Source organism: Artibeus jamaicensis, unplaced genomic scaffold, assembly GCF_021234435.1.
Source record: "Artibeus jamaicensis isolate MK-2021 breed Jamaican fruit bat unplaced genomic scaffold, CSHL_Jam_final contig_3126, whole genome shotgun sequence".
Lineage (NCBI taxonomy): Eukaryota > Metazoa > Chordata > Mammalia > Chiroptera > Phyllostomidae > Artibeus > Artibeus jamaicensis.
Genome location: NW_026521723.1, coordinates 6038745 through 6062583, shown reverse-complemented (window position 1 = coordinate 6062583; position 23839 = coordinate 6038745). Strand labels below are relative to the sequence as shown.

Sequence of the window (23839 nt, the reverse complement as noted above, 5' to 3'; positions counted from 1 at the left end):
TTTTCTGAGGGGAATGTACAGTTTCATAGGAATGAAAAAATAAATAAATGGGAGTGGCAATTTGAGAAGCTAGTATAGGTCACTGAGAGGAAAACTGGTAAACTCAAGAGACTTGAAAGGCTAGAAGATGGATGGGAAAGTAGTAACAATATCTGAGATAAAGACAAAGTTTATAATTTTATGTGTGATTGTTTCATCTTTGTTTTCAAAGTACTCTATAAAAATATGAACTATGCTTACTGTTGCGGCCATTAAAATGAGAAGGTGTGGTTTTGTTGTAGGGAATGTAAAAAAATTATATCAAAGGACTGTGACATTTGGCTTTACACCCATTTCTATTTTTTTTAAAATAACTAATACAGTCACAGAAAGTTTCAAAGATAGAAGAGAGGTGCTTTGTGCTCTTTACCTAGCTTCCCCCAATGTTTACATTTTGTATAAAGGTAGTTAAATGTCACAGCCAGCAAGTACAAAGAGATACCATGTATACACTACATGATTACCACCACAATCCGAATATTTCATCGACCCAAAAATCTCCCTTATGCAACTGCTTTATAGTCAGTTCCTCCATTTGTTTGCCATGTCTATACTTTTGTCATTCCAAAAATGTTACGTAAAAGTATGTAACCTTTTTTATAAGGTTTTATTTATTTATTTTTAGAGAGAGGGGAAGGGAGGGAGAAAGAGTGGGAGAGAAACATCACTGTGTGGTTGCCACTCACATGCCCCCTACTGGGGACCTGGCCTGCAACCCAGGCATGTGTCCTGACTGGTCATCGAACTGGTGACCTTCAGTTCACAGCTCACACTCAATGCACTGAGCTACACCAGCCAGGGCGTATGTAACCTTTTGAGATCGGCTTTTTTTCCCTCAGCCCGGTGCCCTTGAGATCCATCCATGCTGTGGCATCATGTATCAGGTCTTTGTCTCCTCTCCCACCCCCAGTCCCCACCCCGTGCACTGAGTAGTACTCCATGGTATGGAGATGTCACAGCTTGTGTAACCGTCTACCTGCTGTGGGGCATTTTCATTGTTCCCTCTTGTTTTTGGCTATTATAATGAAATTGCTATAAACATATGAGTTTTTATGTGGACATAGTCCTCATTTCCCTGGGTAAATGTGCAGAAATACAAACACTGGGCTGTATGTAACTGTAGGCTTAGTTTTTAAAGAAACTGCCAAACGTATCCCAGAGTGATTATTCCATTTTTTCATTCCCATCAGCAACGTATGAGTGATCTAACTCCCCCACATCCATGCCAGCATCTAGTGTTGTCACTGTTTTGTACCATTTTTGACTGGAAAAAAAAATGAAACTCCTCTGCACAAAAAAGGTTAATTGAAGCCGGGCTTTTGCAAATTTATTGTGATACATTTGCTTTCCCATCCTTTGAACTTTGGGGATTAAGCAATAGAATCCATTTTTACTGTGTTGTGTGTTTTGCAAAGATTGGCATAGATGAGAACTAGAAATTGCTTAATGGAGAATTCAGCTTAATAGAATGTAGATTAATGGTGGCCATTCTTTGTTCCCTGTTGGGAAGCACAGGACTGACTCTGTGGAAATATTATCAATGAGGCAAAGTTTTGTTTGTTTTTTGTTTTTTTAGATTTTATTTATTTATCTTAGAGGGGAAGAAAAGGAGAGAGTGAGAGAAACATCAATGTATGGTTGCCTTTCATGCATCCCCTGCTGGGAACTGGTCTGTAGGGAACTGGGCTGCAACCCAGGTATGTGCCCTGGCTGGGAATTGAACCACGGTTGTCTGGTTCACAGGCCCGTGCTCAATCCACTGAGCTACACCAGCCAGGTCTATCTGTAGAATGAGGATATGGTCTTCATTAAAGAATTGTTTGAGATGTAAATATATTAATCTCTTTCTTACTTTAAAAAGATTTATTATTGAGTTCTGGCCTAGTAGCTCAATTGGTTAGAACATCCTCCCCAATACACCAAGGTTGCTGGTTTGATCCCTAATCAGTGCACATACAAAAATGAACCAGTGAGTAGAACAACAAATCTCCCATCTTCCTTCCCTTTTCCCTTCCTCTTCCCCTTCATCCTCCTCCTCCTCCTCCTTCTTTTCCTTTTCCTTCCTTCCTTCTCTCTCTTTCTCTTTCTCTCTCTCTCACTTACTCATACATCAACAAAGATTTATTGAGTATCTACTATGGGCCAGGCACTGTACTAGGCTCTTTGAATTTGAATTTAGTGGGGACTAAAGCTTTCAATGAAGTGGTAACAGTACAAATAAGAACAGTGAAGTAACCTAACATTGATCTGAGCAGATGCCACATACTTCACGTATATTGCATCCTATGATCTCAGCAACTCGAGGAGATAGATATAGGTCTTACCATTCAACAGAAGAGAGATTTAGGGTTGTTCAAAGTCAGAGTCGTGGTCAGGATTTTAGTGTAGATCTGTCTTCAAAACCCAGTATTTTTTAACCATGGTGTATAGTTTCCATTCAAACACCTTGTTAACAATCAAATACTAAATGTAAATATTAGTTATAAAATTTGTTACTAATGTCTATATTTAAATTATTAGTGATACAGAAGCTTAGAAGTTTAAGATTTTACATTTTGTCCAAGCAAGCTATTAGGATTTTGTTTACAAAGGTCAGTTCAAGTACAGCACAGTTGCTGCTTCTGTTTTCACAACATGGTATATACTATGTTCATAATGTTGACCCGAAGGCATCTCAAGATCCTTATAGTAGTTTTCTAGCTGCATAACAAATAACCACAAAAAAAGCAGCTTAATGCAGTAACCATTTATTAGCTCACAGATTTGGAGGTCGCAGTTCCGATTGAGGTATGACTGGGCTCTAAAATCCAGGCATGGGCCAGGCTGTGTTCTTGTATGGAGGTCGGGGTCCTGTTCTAAGCTTACATGACTGTGGCAGAATTCAGTTCCTTGTGGCCATAGGACCGAGGGCCCTGTGAGAGGCAACCACATGTTGATGTTTGTCTGCCTCTCTTTCTCTTTCCCTTCCCCTCGCTCTAAAAATGAACAAATAAAATATTTTTTAAAGCCATCACAATCCTAAAACATCAAGTAAGACTTTGGCTTGAATTTTAGTGTTATAAGTTTTATTGCGATCTTCTTTTGTGGGAACTGGTGTTCTCTGTGTTTGTGGAGGTGCGCCACGTACCGGTGTGCCTTGGCCGGGTTGAGGGTTTGGTTCTTCACCACCCCAATAAAGCGAGCATCGTGATAAAGCAAGCTGTAATCTTTATGCTGGTGGAGGGTTTTGCCTTAGAAAAACATAGCATCAGTGAAGTATAATAAGTGAAGCATAGTTAAACGAGGTATGCCATATGTATTTGAAGGAGAGGCACACTTAATTGATTGGGGTGATCTCTAGTTTTTTGCGTTATACAGTGATAAGAAAAATAAAGTACTGGGTTTTATAATACTTAGGCTTGGGAGCCGAAATTAGACAGTCATGCATATACCACACTCTTTGAATACTACTTCCTGGCTCTTTCACTGATACGAAGGGTCTCTTCCTGGGAGCTGCCCTGCCTGGCCAGGAGTGGGGGCAGAGGCGCAGGCACAGTCTGCGTCCGCCCCGCTTAGGTGGAGTGGGAGCGCTGGCAGCCTTGGTTTGTCCTTCTTAATCTTGAGGTGGACAAATATTGGATACTGTTCTTAGTCCCATTGTAAGTTGATTTATTTTCTTAGTGCCATAGGAGTTTAGAGCTGAAGGGGACCTTGGAGAAGTATTTTGTCTCCTTCTCCCCTTTGGGGAACAAGAGGTAAAGCCACCTGACAGTACCACCATACCAAATCAATAGCGTAATGGGCACATAAGTGGTTTTATAGAAAACATTGGGTTTCTCCCCATCCTCTCATTTGGTTCTTGAACGTCCAATTCAGTGATCCTCGAACTCTTCCCACCTTAACAAATTAAAGAGAGGTAACACATTCATGTTGGTGAGAGGAGGGAGCCCATTTGTGTGAATTACAGCAAGGTCTGCAGCAGGGATTTTAAACTGAGAACCATGGACAACACCTGCCACCCCCTGCCCGACCCCCCTGGACATACCCTTACTCGAGGGAACTTATTAAAATCTTAGGGTGGGAGCTGAGAGGGGAGAGTATGTGAAGCTTGAATACCCCCAGGTGATTCTGATAAGCTTCATGTAAGATTTACTTAGACAATAATATTTTGTATTCTATAATCCCACCTTCTTATGTCGCTGAAATATCTGTTACACTTACTATTTCTGCACAGAGGCTTTGAGTCATTAGTAGTTATGTAGTCTATCTTGCCATCTAATCCAGGAATTACTTCTATCATACCCCAGCTGATTGGTCATTCACAATTTTTCCCTAATTGCTTGTCATGATGAGACCCTAACTTCCTATCATCAGGCAGTTCCAGTTCTCCTGTACGTCAGGCTAAGGTTTGCAGTCTTGCAATTTCTAACTCACTAGGAAGCCTACAGTGTTTCTCCCCCAAGTTTATTCTTCTCCAAGGTGGGAATCCCCAGTTCTGTCCGCCATTGCTCATGGTTCCAGGGCCCCCATTCTGGTCACCTTTCTCTGGAGTGATCCCCTGTTTACCTGGGAGTGAGACGAGTACAGCCGAAGGCAGGGGTGCTTGTGTGGGCCACGCCCCAGCACCCGACTGCTGCGGTGACTTTCTGATGGGTCCTGTTTCACACGGCTTCCAAAGAAGGCTTTAAATCAGTCGGGTCACTTTTTCTTCCCTGTTTGAGGCTTTCCAGTCACTTGTCATTGCTCTTAGAATAAAATACAAACTATCTTAACAAACTGTTAAGACCCAACATGATCTTGCCCCAACAAACTCTTTTTGTCCCGTCTGTATCACTCACTCGTAGCCACGTTGGATTGCTCCATTGCTGTTTTTTTTTAGTCTCTTCTTCCCTTTTTCCACATGGCAGGCTCCTTCCATCCAAGGCTCAGACCTAGTTCCTCTCCCCAGAGGCCTTTCCTCACCACCCCACAAGGTTCTGTTCATCTGCGGCTCATGTTCCTCAAGCTCATCACCCCACCTTCCTTGTTCACTGCTACAGCTCAAATACTTAGAAGAGTATCCTACCCATGGTGGGCTTTCAATAAATGTGTAACAAGTGCAAAATGAGTGGTCCCACCAGGGTCAAACACACCTCTCATTTTCACTAATATTTAGATCCTGAGGTTGTTGAGGATTGTTCTGTTGTATAGGGAGGCCAGGGAAAGACCATTTCTTTGTCAGCTCACCTTGAACAAGAGATCAGATACCGGCTGCATTTTGAAGGGAGAGCCCAGAGGATTGACTGTGGGAACAGAGGTGGGGTGTTGGAGGAGCCAAGGAGCCAGGGGTGGCTCCAAGATTTTTGTTCTGAGCAGTCGGAGAAGTGGAGTTACCACTGCTGATATGGTGAAAACCAGGAGGGAAGGTTTAATACAGGGGTGGGGAGAGGGATGTCAAGAGTCAGTTTTGGATACAGTTTTGGACATACAAAATTATCATCCTTAATTCACTGTGCCTCAGTTTTCCCAGTGATAAGCAGAGGTTAATAATTCCTCCTATAATTGACCCCGACCAGCATGGCTCAGTGTAATATAACATGGCAGCCGGTCAATATAACCAATTGATGTTTCTTTCCCTCTCTTTCTCCATCCCTTCCCCTCTCTCTGAAAATAAGTACATAAAATCTTTAAGACATAATTGTAAGGATTTGAGAAGTTAATGTTCCTAACTCAAAACAAAATAATAGAGAAAGTGGGTAGAGAAAAATAAGTTGATTAAGAATAGCCATTAGAACATAGAGCTTTTACCAAGTTTTTCAGGCATGTGAAAACCTAAGGATAATTCACAAAGGTATTTTTCCTGTAGGATTTTAGGCTGAATTGAAATGGTTTTTCTTTGGCATAGGGAGATGTTCAGTAATTCAATTGGAAATTAAGGTGGTATCGACTCAGAGTACCTGAAAACCATTTCTGCAACCATTGGAGCATTAAGGAAAAAAAAAAACAAACAAAAACTCAAAACCCTACACCTGTCTTCTCTTCACTCACTAAACTCTCTTACGATGATTGCCACCATGAACAGCAAACCTACTGAGTCTCTGCTGTGCACAGTGCAGAATGCTAGATTCTGGAAGGCTAGTATCTCAAAGATAAGAATTTAGAGTATTTTTATGTTCTGGGGATTATTGTGAACACTTACCAGAGTTTAACATTATGAGCTTAACGCAAGAAATGCATAGCTAGCATTATGGTTTAAAAGCCCACAAGGATCCTTACATGTACCCTGATATAGGAGAGGATTTGAAAGGGTTAATTTCAGAGCCACACCCTTGTGTGGTGCAGGATTCGGAAGTGTTCTTCACACAGCAGGGTCTCCCAGACAGGCCGACTTTGAAATGCTTTCGGTGAGTTTACTTGGCTTTGCTGTTACAGGATAAATTTCACAGATAGAAATATGGTCTTAAAAGTTCCCAACAAATTGCATTTAAAGTGTTAGTATCACAATTTTCTTTATATAGAATGGGTGGCTATATTTTCACTGTTTAGGTAACTTGCGACCCAATTAATAGAGTCTTCCTTAACACCTAAAGCTCTTCATATTACTTTGTATGTATGTAAACAGTCAGTTTAAGCCTAATTACTTGTGAGTACACCTTCTGTTCCAGAGTAAGTTTCAGAAAAGCTCGGGTCCACAGGGCCCACCTCTGTGTGGGTCTTAGATTGTGGTAATGGGGGTGGGTACCCAGTTGTACAACTTCCTCACTTCCCTTCCCTGGGTCAGTCTTTACAGGAAGACTTAACTTTTCTTTAAGGTAAATTCTTCGTGCCAAGTTTTGTTTTAAGCCCTTTTCATATCTTAATTTTGTTAACAGTCACAACAATCCTTCAAGGTGTAGGTGCTGTATTGTACTGGCATAACCACCGAAGAACAGAGAGGTGGTAAGACCGTCCAAGGTCACAGGGGTTGTAAGTGAGAGCCGGGTCTCAGACCCGGGAGGAGTGGCTGCAGAGCCTTGGGCTCCGGGCCTGTGGCGTGCTGCCTCCTATGTAAGTCCCAGTTTAGGGAGAATGTTGTGGGAAACAACTAACCGGTATTTTTAGTTTCATAAATATCTGTTATGTAAGTAAATTATGTGTAATTAGTTATGTACTTGTTTAAGGTCACAGTTTTAATTAAGTATCTTTATTTCCCATCTCCATAATAAAATATGTTGTTGACCATTGCTTGGCAGAACTTAAAAGTTACTATAGTATGTATTAATTGTGATTTTTTTGTGTTCTTGCTTCTCAGTTTCATGGTTTTCTACAAATGAAAATATTCTTATCATTATTTTCCCAATGTTGGCTGTGCTTCTCTTCTGGGGACAGTTTGGTATTGTGAGTAAGTACTTGTTTCTCCTTTTCATTTATGTTTTAGTGATAAAATTGTCATTTCTAGGAGGCAATATTAGTGAAATATTCTATTTAAATCATATCGGGAAGTGTGATAATGTTATAAATAAGAATATACAGTCTTAATATTCTCCTTGAAGTGTATATTGTCCTCTATAATTTGCTGCAGTTTTTAAGAAGTTTTTTTTTTTTAAAGAATAGTGGGGCCCTGGCTGGTGTGAGTCAGTGGATTGAGTGCTGGACTGAGAACCAAAGGGCAGCTGGTTCGATTCCCAGTCAGGACACATGCCTGGGTTGCAGGCCAGGTCCCCAGTGGGGGGTGCATGAGAGGCAAACACACATTGATGATTCTCTCCCTCTCCTTCCTCCCTTCCCCTCTCTCTAAAAATAAATAAAATCTTTAAAAAATAGTGGGAATCCTAATAATAACATATCTAAAACACATGCTGATTTTAATGTTTACTGAGCACTTACACATACATTATTTTGTTTGGGGAGGCAATGGTCACAGCCTACATTAGCTTTAATCAATTATCTTTATTTTCTATCTCCATAATAAAATATATTGTTGACCATAGATTGGCAGGACTTAATAGTATATATTAATTGTGATTTTTTTTTTGTGTTCTTGCTTCTCAGTTTCATGGTTTAATTAAAACAGCCCCTGTGTTAAGATAGGATTTTTCACTTCTGAACATGAAGACTTCCCAGTTTATTTTCCAGTTTGAGCTTCTCTTTCTACGTGTGTTCATCCTTGGAAAAGCTGAGTTGGAACCATATTTGTCAGGCTTACTGTGCAATTCCTCAGCTTCTAGGAAGTAGCCACAGGAGGGTTCTGTTCTTTGCTTGTGTTTTGCTGAATAGCCATGTGAACGAACTCAGGGCAGCTCCTCGTGCTGCAAAAGATTAGCATCAACGCTGTAGAGTTGTCACTGCCGAGTAAACAGGAATGTGCATTCTGGTTGAGGACTGTACTCAACCACGCACTTGGCCCATAAACAACACAGGGTTTGTAGACTGTGCAGATCCACTTTTGTGTGGATTTTTTCCCCAGTAAATACCTTAAGTATATTTTTCTTATGATTTTCTTAATAACATATTTTATTCTCTAGCTTACTTTATTGTGAGAATACACTATATAATATGCACAACATACAAAATACAATATGTGTTAACCAACTGTTAATTTTATTGGTAAGGCTTCTGGTCAACAATAGGCTATTAGTAGTTAAGTTTGGGGGGAGTTTAAAGTTACTTGGGGATTTTTGACTGTGTGGGGTGGGGGTGTGGGTTCTCTTAACCCCTGTGTATTCAAGGGTCAACTGTATTTGCATACCAGTGTGAGAAGGGAGATCTACAAAATTAGTGAAGTTTTGAGGCGACAGTCTAAACTTTTAAACTTTTAACATGTAAGAGTCATTCCTTGTCTCCCAATAGTGCACTGAAATAGTCATTGAAGGTCAATCAGCACTTACGCAAGGCAAAGAGTAGACAGTGCTGATTTCATTTATCTATTTCATCCTGCAACTTTTAAAAAAAGTGAAAACTAGTAAACTATTATAGTGGATTGGCCTGTTGTATATTTCATGAATTTTACTTTTACTCAGAAGTTTAAGGTATGCATATCTAAAATGATTATATAACAACGGAAAGGGAGATGACTGGTTATATATATTAAAGGCTCTTCTCAGTGTACAACACTCTGAAAATGATTTCAAAGCTGTTCTCAATTTTTGTCTAAAAGGCAAAAAAAAAAGGAAAGGGCTCATAGTGACAACTGTCAGGACATTTCACTTCTCTCACTTTGAAAGGGTGTCTAGAATTGCTGCAGAAATTTTCTTAGAATTTTAAGAAGCCTTTTATATCAAGTAAATGATTGGTACAGGATCAAGGCCTCGTCAGTTTTCACTGACATTAGGGAAGCCTTGAACCCTATTGGCAGACCAGACGCTAAGGCTTATATCATATAATTTTGGTAAAAAAAAAATGCCTTTTCTTAAGATCATGAAGTTATTTCAAAGAGTGTGATTTGTTGCAGTCGGGTTGATTATAGTTTGTTGATCAGGACATCCTCATTGGTACCGTGATAGTGGAACAGTGAGTGAGTCTGTTCCTGGCAGCCATGTTTTGACAAAATAAGATTTACAATTTTTTTTGCTGACTTTAAAAAGTAATACATATCACTTTAGAATACCTTATGCAATATGGGAAGTTATAGGAGAAAAAAACAAAAATAGTCTAGAATCCCACAACCTAAAAATAAACTAGAGGTTTAGTCTAGTGAATTTTCTGCTTCCTTTTTGTATTTTTCTATGTATTTTTGTTACCTTTCTTGTAAAAAAAAAAAAAGAGAGAAACCATAAACAGAGTCATATAGCTTATGTACATCCTGATCCCCCACCATGTTTTCAGAAATCTTTTTATAGCTGCCTGTGCTTTACTTTCACTGATGCACTGTAATTTACGTAACTCTTATCTTGATGGATATTAAACATTGTTTCCAGTTTTTTTGATACTCTGAAAGTAACTCTGCTAAAGATACGTAAGGTGGGAAATGCCAGCGTATCAGTTACTATAGCAGGGAGACCACCTACCTGCCTTTCACCTCACAATCCTGACGTCATTGTCCTAAAATCTTTGCTGATTTGCTGGGTGATAAAGATCTTGTTTTAATTTTCATTTTTGTGTTAGTGAGGTGAATGTTCTTTTTTATACTTACTGTACTTTTCATATTTTAAAGAATGTGCTTATGGACCTAAATATTTTGGTGGCGGTATTTTATTTAGCTCATCTAAGAACAAACAACTGTGGGGGGTGGTGCGTGCGTGTATGGAAGGCACCTACATATTTCATTCACTCAGCCTGGATTCACATTTAAAGGTGTTTATAAAAATAGCACCCGACCCTTTGTGGAGCTCTTGTGCTGAGTGACAGGCACTATGCAGAGTACTGTCCATCTGAAGTCACATTCACATTTCCTGGGAACTGTACGGGTGCGGGTACTATTGTTATACATCCTATTTTATAGAAGAAAGAGGGGCATGTGTAGGCTGGGCTGTTTGCTCACAATTACCCAGTTTCTGGGCAATGCTGGGATTTGATCTAGTGTTATTTACCACTACTCTGTACTGCATCCCTGTCCTGAACTTATTGTGAGATTATTTTGAGACTGTATTTTTCCGCAAAGAGTGAACCTATATTTGGTACACAGACCAAGTGAAACTGTTATTGATAGAGTAGAACATGAACCTGCTTTGTTTATTTATTCAACAAAGTCTATTGACAAGATGTGCCCGCTGATTGCTAGGCGGAGGACTATATGTACGTGATGTGGACATGAGATGCATGTTCTCCCTGGCTTTGTAGCACTCATATTTCTGTGCAGGGGACAAGTAAGCATGCACGTTCTGTCATCTGTCACATCTTTGGGATAGACACAGATCTAAATCTACCATTTTGGGGGAGTGGTGCGGGACCCTTGGTGAGAGGTCTCCTGTTTATGGCCCAGAGGTTCAACCAGCGGGAGAGTCCGGTTTTCTGTTTGCTGCTTAATTATATACTTTTGTTTAATGTACTAACATAAAATAGTACCATTTTTATTTTAAATTTTTAGTCACAGAGATATTAATCCACATAAAAAATAAACGTTTTACTAAATTTGTCTCACCTTTTATTACTTCTCCATTGATTGTCTTTATTGGGATTTTGATATTATCATGATCATTACCAACTGCAGGTGGATTAGCAGCTATGTTTATAATCTAGAGATTGCACACTTTTTCTTTCTTAAATATTTTAAAATTTTTTCAGTTACAGTTGATATACAGTATCATATTGCTTTCTGGTGTGCAATATAGTGATCAGACTTTTGTCACTAAAAAGTGATCACAATAAATCTAGGATCCATGTGACACGCACATAGAGTACTCTCGACTACCTTCCCTGTGCTGTGCTTTGTGTCTCCCTGACTATTTTCTAACTACCAGATTGTATCTCCCTGATTATTTTGTAACTACCAGTTTGTACTGCTTAATCCTTTTTTACCCATCCCCCCAAGCCCCTGCCATCTGGCAGCCATCATAATGTTCTCTTTATCTGTGAGGATATTTCTGTTCTGCTAGTTCACCCATTTTGGTTCACTTATAGATTCTACGTATAAGTGAAATCATCTGGCATTTGTCTTCCTCTGACTTATTTCACTCAGCACAATACCCTCTAGTCCATCCATGTGGCTGCTGATGCAAGATTTCATTTTTTTTTTTTATGGCTGAATCATATTCCATTGTATGTAAGTACCACTTCTTTATCCATTCATCCATTGATGGCCACTTAGATTGCTTTTATATCTTGGCAATTGTAAATAATGCTGCAATGAATATATGGTGCGTGTGTCTTTTAGATTTACTGTGTTGGGTTTCTCCTCATAAATACCCCAAAATGAAATTGCTGGGCCTTTCTTAGTCTCTTGTGATAGCTCCTATTTTAAAGTCTATTTTGTCTGGTGTTTAAGTATTGCTACCTCAGCTTTTTTCATTTTCATGAAATATCTTTTTCCATCCCTTTACTTTCAGTCTGTGTGTGCCTTTCAGGTCTGAAGTGAGTCTCTTGTAGACAGCATATGTAAGAGTCTTATTTTGTTATCCATTCAGACACTATATGTGTTTTGATTGGAGCATTTAATCCATTTGTATTTAAAGTGATTATTAATAGATATGTATTTATTGCCACTTTATTGTTCACATTTTTTTTCTTTTTGAAGAAGACTGTAACATTTTCAATAAGGTTTGCTGGTGATGAACTCCTTTAGCTTTTTCTTGTCTAGCCTTCAATTCTAAATGACAGCTTTACTTGTTAGAGTGATGTTGGTTGTGGGTCCTTGCTTCTCATCAGTTTGAATATTTCATGCCAATCCCTTCTGGCCTGCTAAATTTCTGTTGAGAAATCAGTTGACAGTTACGGGAACTTCCTTGCAGGTAACTAACTGCTTTTGTCTTTCTGCTTTAAGATTATCTCTTTGTTTTTAACCTTTGGCATTTTAGTTATGACATATCTTGGTGCGGGCCTCTTTGGGCTCATCTTGTTTGGAATCTCTGCATTTCCTGGACTTGTATGTCTGTTTCCTACACCAGGTTAAGGAATGTTTTTATCATTATTTTTTCAGATAGGTTTTCAATCCCTTGCTCTCTCTTTTTTTCCTTCTGGCACTCCCATGATGCAAACGTTAGTGTGATTGAAGTTGTCCCAGAGCCCTTACACTGTCCTTGCTTTGGGGGGATTTATTTTCTTTCTATTGTTCCAATTAAGTGTTTTCTACTTTCTTATCTTCCAAATCACCAATTTGATCCTTGGCTTTGTCTGCTCTGTTAATTTCCTATAATGTAGTTTGCATTTCTGACCGGTTCTTTATGCTTTCTGTCTCCATTTTTTTGTTTCCTCTCTGTTGAAGTTCTCACTGAAATCATTGAGCATCCTTATAACCAGTGTTTTGAACTCCACATTTGCAAAATTGCTTGTCTCTGTTATTTTTAGTACTTTTCTGGAATTTTGTTCTGCTTCTTCAATGTGGACATGTTTCTTTGTCTTCTCATTTTGGCTCCTTTCTGTGTATTATGCAACAAACTTTCCGTGTATTATGTAGAGCTGCTATGTCACTTGGTGGTCATAGTGTGACCTAATGTAGCAGGCGTCCTATAGGGCCCAGGGGTGCAGCCTCCCCAGTCACCCGAGCTTGGTCCCCCAGGTGTGTGTGCCCCATGCGGGCTTTGTGCGCCCTCCTGTTGTAGTTGAGCCCTCCTGTTGTAGTTGAGCCCTCCTGTTGTAGTTGAGCCCTCCTGTTGTAGTTGAGCCCTGACTGCTGTTGGCACGTCAGTAGGAGGACTTACCCTCAAGCCAGCTGGCTGCGAGGGCTGGCTGCCAGCACAGTGGAGGATCTGCTGTTCAGGGGCAAACCCCACAGACCGGGACTTAACTTCTGTAGGCTCTGGTGTCCGATGAGTCCGCCCTTTGAGCGTGTCTCTGGTGGAGGTGGTTAGGTGGTTCTCTGGCACGGTCTGAGGCTGGCCACTGGGTTTGGGCCCTCCCTGCAAGTGCAGGCCAAGATCGCCTTCTGCCCGTGCCCTGCCTGGAGCCACTGGGCATGAGCTACACAGTGATCTGCAGATGGCTGCTACTTGTGCTGGGCCAGAGATGCCTGAAGGAGGCCAAGCTGCAGACCAAGCCTAGCTCCCCCTAGTGCCAGGCCTGAGGCCAGTTAGCAAGAGGGATGGGGCATGCTGAGGCCAGGTGCTGCTTGTTTGGGGTTTGTGAAGCTCTGCGAGATTTTAGGAAAATCTGAGCTAAGACAGGCAGTTTGTTGGGTGGGGCGGTGTCACAGGGAATCATCAGGGTGGAACTGACAGTGTGAGCCAGTTTGATGGAGACTTGGATGTGGGAAGGTCTCAGCAAAGGAACAGTGATCTCTGTCAGTACTTCTGTCTGGGAGAAAACTGGCCCTTCAGCCCTTGCCCCTGAAGCCTCCCTGTATGTCCCTTTTGTCCCTTTCAAGCTGCAGCCTCCGCACTGGAGCCCAGAGCCAGTGAGTCCATGTGTGGGCCCTTTAAGAGGAACTGCCTGGGACTCCCTGAGTCATTGATCTCCCTCAGCCACAACCCCTGCTGGTTTCCACAGCCTCGGCCACAGCCCAAGTATGGGGACTCCCCTTCCTGGCACTGGAACCCGGGGCTTGGGGGCCAGGTGTGGGACTGGGGCCCCTCGCCTCTCAGGGGTGACCTCTGCAGCCAAGCTGTCCCTTTTATCGGCCACACATGGGAGTGGGACTAGCTCATTGCCCATGGCTGCCCCTCCTACCCGTCTCATGGGGCTTTGTCTCTGTATCCTTAGTTGTAAAACTTCTGTTTAGCTAGGTCTTAGACAGTTCTCAACAATGCTGTCCTGTACTTTAGTTGTAGTTTTGATGTGGTTGTGGGAGGATGTGAGTACCACATTTACCTATCTACCATCCTCACTAGAGCTCTGGTTGTACACTTTTTAGAATATGGTATAAAGCAGGGGTGCAAACTCGTTTTCACAGGGGCCACATCAGCCTCGAGGTTGCCTTCAAAGGGCTGAATGTAACTTTAGGACTGTGTAAATGTCACTCCTCCTTAACAGTTAAGGAAGAGGTCGGCGCTGCCGCCAGGCAGAAACAAGGTGCTGAGTCAGATAGAACAAGGTGGAGGGCCGCATTCAGCCCACGGGCCTTGTGTTTGCCACCTGTGCTATAAAGTATAAATAGTAATTCTGACTCTTGTGGCTTCCACTTTGTAGATTTCTAGTTCTTCTTAACTTGTGATTACCATTTATGGTCTGTACTTGACCACAGGGGGTTTCTGTCAGTGGGTTTTTCTAGCTCTGCGTGTCCATCTTTTGGTGGACCTTCCATAGGCTAAACATTCAGTAAAGACAGCAGGTTATGCCTTCACTTTGAAGAGAAAGAGTGTCTGTGTACCAGGACAGTATCTTGGACTGATCTGAGGAGACCACTGCTCCTGCTGAGGAAGGAGCCCGAGAAGACTTCTGAACTCCTGAAGCCAAGCCAAGGGCTCTCAGATACCTTTTGAAGACAAAGTTCACTTGCAGGAAGATGTCCCTAAATGCCTTTGCCTTTAGCTGAACTTAAGGACTTTTAAGCAGAATCTTAGCCTTAGCAAACAGCTCAGAGATTACTGGAATCACATGCTGAGCTTTAAGTGAGGTAACGAATTTCAAGTAGTAATGCATTTCAGGCACTTGGTTTTGTCCTTACTCACAGTTTCCCACTCCACTGACATGGAGCTCCTGGTTGATTTTTAGGGTGGTTCGTCCTCATTCTTTGGTAATACGACAGGCACTTTCACTATTTAGATGTTTGATAAAAGATTTCAAGTGCTGCTTACCATGACTTCTTGTTCCTACAAGATTATGGTTCAACTCCATGTCAAGAACTGGCTAACAGTTTGAAATTCTTTGAGATAGGTGTGTCTAGGTTTGCTTTTCCCTTCTTGGAACTTTTGCTGTAAGGAGTCTTCGCCTTATGCAGACCTGTGAGACTAGACGCATGACCATGGAAGCTGAAACTCTGTGGAGCAAGCTAGTAATAAGTATGAAAAATGACTATTGCTCTATGACCTCTGGAACTTTTTGTCAAAACATTAAAAACTCTCTTACTGTACACCTGAAACGAATAGAACATTGTATGTCAGTTGGTATTGGAAAAAATTGTTAGAAAACTCTGTCAGTAATAACTGTATTCGAAAATAAAAAATAACCCTACTATTTAGTAGACATTGAAAGTGAAAGTGGTTTTAACACGCTTGCTTTCTTGTCATAAAACTTGTGGAGAACAAGCATCTTTTCTGTGCTTTGGTGAATTGTCACCCTCCCTCCAAGTTCAGCTCGGGTTCCAGGGGTTTAGCCTGTGCATTTTCAGTGTCATGAATGACCTCTAAGAGTTCCTTTCATGTGAAGTTTTTTGCCAGAGTCACTTCTTCCGGGACATCTTATTTTCTGTGTCACAGAGACTGTCCTAATTTATGCCAATATGTTTACTTTTGTGAAGTCTCTCTGGCTGCGTATATAGTCTCTGAAATAGCAGTGGCATTGACATTCCCACGGTCAGCTCTTTCTTCTGCAATGTCATTTACGTGCTATTCGAGTTTCACTTCCAGCATCGTCACTTCTCGTTTCTTTGCTCTTTCATCTTTATTGCCCCGTTTCCTCTTTGGATTATCCATTGTAAATGTCAGAGTGGTTTATCACCGGGAAATGGGAGCTAACACGGCATATGCTTTGCTGTCTGTGCATGTGGTGAATAATAGATGTACAGTGACCAGTCCCCAACAGTCTTGGGGAAAAGCGACATGATTGGTCACTGATCATGATACACATCTGTTATTTATGTTGTGATTTGTGGACTAAACAGATGGCAGTGAAGTTTGAACTTTAGGCAATGACTCAATATATTATGGTACTGAAATCTGAACTGTAATTTTAGAGAACTTGTATTATTTAACTACATCATGGTGACTGAAATTCATGCATATCAGAGCTATGGTCCGTGTGGGCCTATATGAACTTGTGACATTCGGTCTTCAGAGTATTATGAAAACTAAGATGACAGATATTATTTGATCTCCACATCGACCTCCAATTGCTCCATTAACCACAACCTGCATTCTATCTTACATGTGCTTTATCTCAGTGACCAGGAAAGGAGAAAACTTTACTGGAGTATCTATTTTTAACACAAGCTGTTTCTTCAGGTGACTAGAGGGACCTGGCATTTCTTCATTCACATGAATGAATTACGTAATGGGGCTTTCTGAGGCTAGAATAGACCCATGCTTTTTTATTTAACTGAAGAGGAAGATCTGGGAGAAACACTTCCCATCCCTCATTCCTCCCCTGCCCCAAACACACATACTTACTTACTCACACATTAGAACATAAGGGTCTTGAGGCAGCACTTAGAATAGTTAATTATCACATAGTAGGTGCTCAGTCAATTCTTGAATAAAGTAATCTACTTGTATCTTGACTTGGTTGAGATGGACTAAGGAAAGGGCCAGCTACATTGTAGCTACACAGTACCTATTTCTAGAGCAAACAAATGAAGCTACCTAGCTCATTTCTAAAAGTAGCTGGCTAGATTTATAGATGGTATCCAATGTCTTATAGGTGATATAAGAGGGGAAACTTTCAAATTCCGAATTTCTTGACAGAAATATAATATTGCCTCCCACTATTTTTGGTATGCCTGTGTCAGGTAGTACTAAGGTTATAAGTTCTGGTCATAAGGTTTAAAAATGTAACTAAAATACCACGTGCTAGCGGGGATGTGGTGCAGAAGGAACCCCTCACTCATTGCTGGTGGGAATGCAGAATGCTATAGCTACACTGAAACACAGTTCGGCAGTTCGTCACAAAATCACATATACTATTTTGTACGATGATCCAGCCATCGTGCTCCTTGGTATTTATCCAAATGGAGTTGAAACTTATGTCCACAGAGAAATCTGCACATGGATATTTATAGCACCTTATAGATGAGTGCCAAAACGTGGAAGCAACCGAGACGTTTCTCAGTAGGTAAAGTGGATAAGTGCACTGTGATACATCCAGATAGAGAGAAATGAACTATCAAGCATGAAAATACATGGAGAAACCTTAACTGCATATGACTAAGTGAAAGAAGCCGATCTGAACAGGCTACATGCTCTATGATTCCAACTAGAAGACGTTCTGGAAAAGCCAAACGTGTGGAAACGAGGAAAAGACGGGTTGTTGCTAGCAGTGGGGCACAGGGTGAGATGCGTGGGCAGAGCACAGAGGGTTTTTACGGCAGTGAAAACCCTCTGTGTGATACCGTAGTGATGGACGTATGTCATTTTACATTTGTCCAAACCCGTAGGATGTACAGCACTTAAGGCACACTGTGGACTTTGGGCGATCATGATGTGTCGGTATAGGTTCATGGTGAAAACTGTGCCGTTCTGGTGAGTGATGTTGGTAATGGGGGACGGACATGGTTATAGCGGCAGGGAGGGCATGGGAGTTCTCTGTACCTCCCTCTGAATTCTGTTCTAAAGCTCAACTGGTGCTTAAAAAGTATTTAAAAAGTGTAAATACTCTTCTTTCTAATATTTGATGTTGCATATAGATTTCAGTACTTTTAGCTGAGGGGAATCTTTTAAAGCATGCAGACTTTTTAAATTATAATACATAGATTGCCTTACCAACTAGCTAGAAAATCATATGAGGAAGTTTGATAAGAGCCTGCTGTTAAGAATACATTAAATTATCTTTTTTAAAATATATTTTTATTATTGTTCAAGTACAGTTTTCTGTCTTTTACTCCTATCCCAGCCCATCCCCCCACCAGTGCTCCCCACCTCCCTCCCATTTCCACCCCTGTTAGTTTTTGTCCATGTGTCCTTTATACTTGTTCCTGTGAATCCTTCCCCCTTTCCCCTGAAATTCTCTCTCCTCTCCCCTCTGGTCCTTGTCTGCCTGTTCTGTATTTCAGTGTCTTTGGTTATATTTTGCTTGCTTGTTTGTTTTGTTGTTTAGGTTCCTGTTAAAGGTGAGATCATATGGTATTTGTCTTTCACTGCCTGGCTTATTTCACTCAGCATAATGCTTTCCAGTTCCATCCATGCTGTTGCAAAGGGTAGGAGCTCCTTCTTTCTTTCCACTGCATAGAATTCATTGTGTATATATACCATAGTTTTTGAATCCATTCATTTACTGATGGGCATTAAAGTCCTAGAGGAGAACATTGGCAGGAAAATCTCAGATATTTCATGCAGCAACATTTTTACTGATATGTCCCCTAGAGCAAGGGACATAAAGGAAAGAATAAACAAATGGGATCTCATCAAAATAAAAAGCTTCTGCATGACTAAAGAAAACAGTATTAAAATAAAAAGAGAGCCAACTATATGGGAAAACATATTTGCCAATGATACCTCAGACAAAGGTTTAATCTCCAAAATATACAAAGAACTTACACGACTCCACTCTAAGAAAACAAGCAACCCAATTTAAAAATGGGCAAAGGACTTGAACAGACACTTCTCCAAGGAGGATATACAGAAGGTCCAGAGACATATGAAAAGATGCTCAGTATCATTAGCTATCAGAGAGATGCAAATTAAAACCACAGTGAGATACCACTTTACACCGGTCAGACTGGCCTTCATAAACAAAGCAACAAACAACAAATGTTGGAGAGGTTTTGTGGGGAAAAGGGGACCCTAGTTCACTGTTGGTGGGATTGCAGACTGGTACAACCATATGGAAAACAGTATGGAATTTTCTAAGAAAACTAAAAATCGACCTGCCTTTTGACCCAGCAATTCTACTGCTAGGATTGTATCGTAAGAACCCTGAAACACCAATCCAAAAGAACCTATGCCCCCCAATGTTCATAGCAGCACATTAATTTATCTTTATCTTAATGCTAAGTGTTTGTAGAGTTACTTAAATGTATTTCCTTTGTTTATATTTAAATTTTTATAGATTTGATAAATAAGGATAAATCTATTTATTAAAGGACAAGAAAAGATCATACACACAAAAACAGATCCTCACGATTATTGAGTTCTATAGCATCTATACTAGATTCCAAGCCCTTTTGCTACAATGAAAAAATTGACAACTGGGTGCAAAATACTGTCTCCCCACTTGCTGTGGAATGTGCCAAAATGTGGCCATTGTGAGCAAAGAAAATGAACAAAAAAAAAAACCCTTTTTTAAAAAGATTCACTAAAGGAAACATGGAGATAGATACTCTTTCATTCCTGTGTTTACGTAAATGGATCTCACTAATATATTTGTTAGGAATGGTTGTCTAAGCCCTGGCCGGCGCTACAGGGCACATATGAGAAGTTACCAATGAATGCATAAATAAGTGGAACAACAAAGTCCATGTTTCTCTCTCTCCCTCCCTCCTTCCCCTTCCTCACCTCTCTCAAAACTCAATAAATAGAAATGGTTGCTTAATTTAAGGGAGAGTTGCAGGTAGCCTGGAAAATAAATAGTGGTTGAACCAATTATTAGAAACTAAAGCTACCTCCAATATTTATATGCAAAGCTTTTGAAAAGGTCATTCTATGGTAAAACACTGTCAATCATAGTATTTTATGGTCTTTTATTTTTGTTGCTATTCTTGGTAGTAGTTTTTTTTCCTTTAACTCTTCTAAGCCTCAAGAGGGTTGAATTTTATATAAGCGTCAAACTCTTATTTTTATTAAGAATGGTATGTCAGCCTTTTTGCATGAACTTCTAATGTACTCTAAAGGTGAATTCTTGCTGCTTAATCTTAGTAGCTCTTTTATGTATTCAGTTAAACTCAGAAGAGTAATTTTTGAATGTTTGATTAATTGTAAGGGGCATTTGAAACAGCTCCTATTTTATAACCCTTTTGTAGAATTTTCAAGCTATGTTTAGATAACAATATGCATTGAATTAAATGGAAAAGCTCACGTATGTCTAGAGAAAGTTTATTTTCTATGTTTGTGCCTTTTGTAACCTATACACTGAATTTTATCCTCATTAGTGTTTGAGCCTAGAAAATAGGGAGTCAGTGAAAATCTGTGCCCCAGAAGAAGGCAGGGGCGCAACTGAGTCATAGTGGTGGCTTATGTAGCTGAGGGGTAAGTTCCCAGCCTGCATGGATAAAACGAAAGCTTGGGGAACTTGCCGTATGGTTTTTATTCCTTTTCTGATGAATCTGAATTCCGGTTACTCATTTTCAGGACTGATGATTGATTAGTTCTCCATCTTCTCCCTAAAGAGAATCAAGTTGAGGTTTACAATCTAACGTATGAGGAGGAAGTGATTTTTGAAAATCTTCAGATGCCTATATTACACCTCAAGTACTTTACCCCAGGTTATCATATAACCCTAGGTTATACTACCTTTCAAATAGATACTGGCATGGTCATTTAAGGGGTTGTTCGTTGTTCATACTGTATTTGATCTGTCATTTTAGTGGAACAAATTTAATGCTAAATATAACATTTAAAAAATTTTGCCCCCTCAGGATACTGACTAGTAACCTGGATGGAACCAAACGGAATTCAGATATGCACTGTTTCTCTGTTACTCAGTCTGCTTTTAGGTTACTTTCAACAACTTTCTTTGTAAAGAATTAATTTTAATATTAACCAAAACGAAACCCCAAAAAGTGAAGATATAATAAAAGAAATAATATTATTAGGCTTATCCATTACATTGTTCTTTCAGGAAGGTACCAGATTCTTGACAGTAGAGCTAGCACCAAAATCAGTAACATGTATAATGAATCCTGTTGAGTACTTATAGTATAGTTTTAAGAAAATATTTTAATTGAACAATGTAAGCATTTTCTCCCCTGAGGATTTCTAGAGTGTGTGATTTGTCCAATGTGTATTCTACTTTTTAAAAAGAAAATATCTAGATTTCCAGATGCTTTACTAATTTTATATGAGCTAGAACAAGGTTTTCTTTTTCTCGGTATTACTAGTTAGTCAATTGTTTCGATGAGCATTATTTATACCAGTTGTCAACCTGAGGCAGTTTCACTCCTCATGGGACATTTCACACTAGACGGAGACACTGTTGACTGATACAACCTGGTGAGGGGGCGGCGGCGGGTGCTCCTGGCATGTAGTTTGTAGGGATGGGGATGCTACGAAACATTCTCTGTGTACAGAGCAACCCCCTTCCCCCACACAGACCTACCTGGCCCTAAATGTGAACTGGGAAAGCCTAATGTAAGGTACATGACTTATCTATAAAGTATACGGGGATAAAAGTGGCACCTACAGATTCAGCATCTGTATTTATACTGTCATGACTGTTAGCCATTGACTTCTTAAGAAAAAAACTGGAGGTGGCTCGGTGTGATGTGAAGAGGTTGTTTCTCAAGGGCTGTTCACTTATAGGAAGTGGTCAGTTCGTTGCTGTACTTTGTAAGTTACAGAAATGCCTTCACTTCTGAGATTTAGTTCATGGAATTCTTCTTGTTTTTGTTTTTGTTTTTTTTAAGCACTTAAATATAGTTCCAGTGTTTCGAGGGAGAAGTCCATTTTTTTATTTATTGCTGGAATAGCGCTCACTGCATTTGTCGTCGTTGGAGCCATTCTTTTGGTCCCAGGTAAGCTGTACGGTTACTGGGAGGGAAGTCAGGATCAATGAGGTTGAGAGCATTGCCGGGGGTGGGGGATGAAATATTAGTTTTCTAAGGCTGCTATAACAAATCACCACAAATTGGGTGTCTTAAAACAAGAAGAAATGCCTCAGTTTTGAGGACCTTAGGTCTGAAATAAAGATATCATCATGGGTATACTCCCTCCCAAGACTCCAGGGGAGAATCCATTCCTTGCTTCTTCTAGTTTCTGAGGTTTGCTGGCAGTCTTTGCAGCTCCTTGGTTTGTGGCAACATAACTCCAATTCCCTGTGTTAAATCTCCTCCTGCCTCTTTCTTTCAAAGATACTTACTGGGTTTAGGGCCCACGCAGTTAGTCCAGGATAAGCTTCTTTCAAGATCCTAAATTTATTTGTATCCTTTGCCATATAATGGAATACTTCCTCTTTGGCTGTATAAATTAATATTCACAGACTCTGGGGATTAAGAGGTAGACATGTTTTTATGGTCATCGTTCGACCCACTACCGAGGCAAACTTCACTGGCCGAGACATGGATATGGGAATAAATGTGGGAAACAAATCCACCTGAAGCTACATTTGCGTTTGGAGGGTGGGGCGTGAGGGTCTGCAGCACATGGAAGAACAGCAAAGATAGGCTGGGACTTAATGTGTAGACTGAGGAAAGCCGTTGTTTTTTGGGCAGAATACTGTATGGGTGTAATGTTTAGGAGCATAAATTTGGCAGCTTTGTTTGCAGCTGGAGTTAGTGAGAATATGGGGAGGAAGGAGAGGAATTCAGGAGGCAGTTAGAAAGAATAACTATTTTGACTTTGGGACATACTAAATACAGCAGATTAAGGGATTGGTAAGACAGGCTCCAAGGTAGTTAAGAAGGAAGCAAAGCCAACTCCAGGTTTTGGCATGTTGAGACGTAGATGTCGACATTTAGCTATCTTAAGTTTGGTTTTAAATAAAACAGTAGTCACTTATTTTGTGTGAACTTTGGGGGGAAGCACATATTCTTCAACATTTTATAGTTTACAAGAGTAGTATTATTATAAATAAATTTAATAAATTAAGTAGGAAGTATGTATTAAAATATTTTAAATACTATTTGTATTTATTAATAGGTGAATATTCAACAAAGAAAGCCAGTGGACTTGGTTTAATTGTGGTTCCTACAGTGATATTAATATTACTTCAGTACTCTGTGTTTATGATAAGTAAGTATTTGTCGTTTTTGCATGATTGGGCCTACCTTTTTCATTTAAAAATGGCATTTTTGATTAAAATATTCTTGTATGGTTTTTTATAACACAGTGAAAGTTGGTTTATCTCCTTGGCTATTTGTAGTGAAATTTTCCCCATATGGATTAATTTTAAGGTTATATTAGGTTTTCAAGGTATTTAATTATATTGTAAAAAGTGATTTTAATAGATATATTTAATACACATCAATTGATTTTTAAAAATTGTGCTATATGATTTCTAAATGACTATCTTCCTATTCTTATCTCAGTTTTCTGAAGTTGTAGATAGTAAACATTCCCATTCTCTTCTTTTGCTAAGCCTCACTTTTAAAAAAGTAGTTCTACAAAATAGAGTTAGTTACAAATGATAGAGTGAAAAAAGTACATATTTTTTAGTTATTGGAAAATCTTAACATTGTAGTTTTAAAGGAATATATGTAATATCCAACCTATAATTGGTACCATTTTCACTACATTTGGGGAGTGAATCACTGAATATTTTTGTTACAATCAAAGAGTCTACTTTTTTCTATTTGCACATTCGACTCTTG

The 23839-nt window shown here is 39.9% G+C and overlaps 1 protein-coding gene across 13 annotated transcripts in view; it reads left to right on the top strand.

The window, feature by feature from the left end:
- The window catches only part of CD47 (CD47 molecule), a 51888-nt gene that overhangs the window by 16263 nt on the left and 11786 nt on the right, over positions 1-23839 (top strand). For all 13 annotated transcript variants that reach the window (XR_008391130.1, XR_008391129.1, XR_008391128.1 and 10 more), the window contains exons 3-5: positions 7289-7378; positions 21938-22045; positions 23169-23261. Coding sequence is in view for 10 of the 13 variants with exons in the window: in XM_053663039.1 (XP_053519014.1) it covers positions 7289-7378; positions 21938-22045; positions 23169-23261 (291 nt within the window). In the remaining 3 variants the exon portion in view is untranslated. The remainder of the gene's footprint in view (positions 1-7288; positions 7379-21937; positions 22046-23168; positions 23262-23839) is intronic.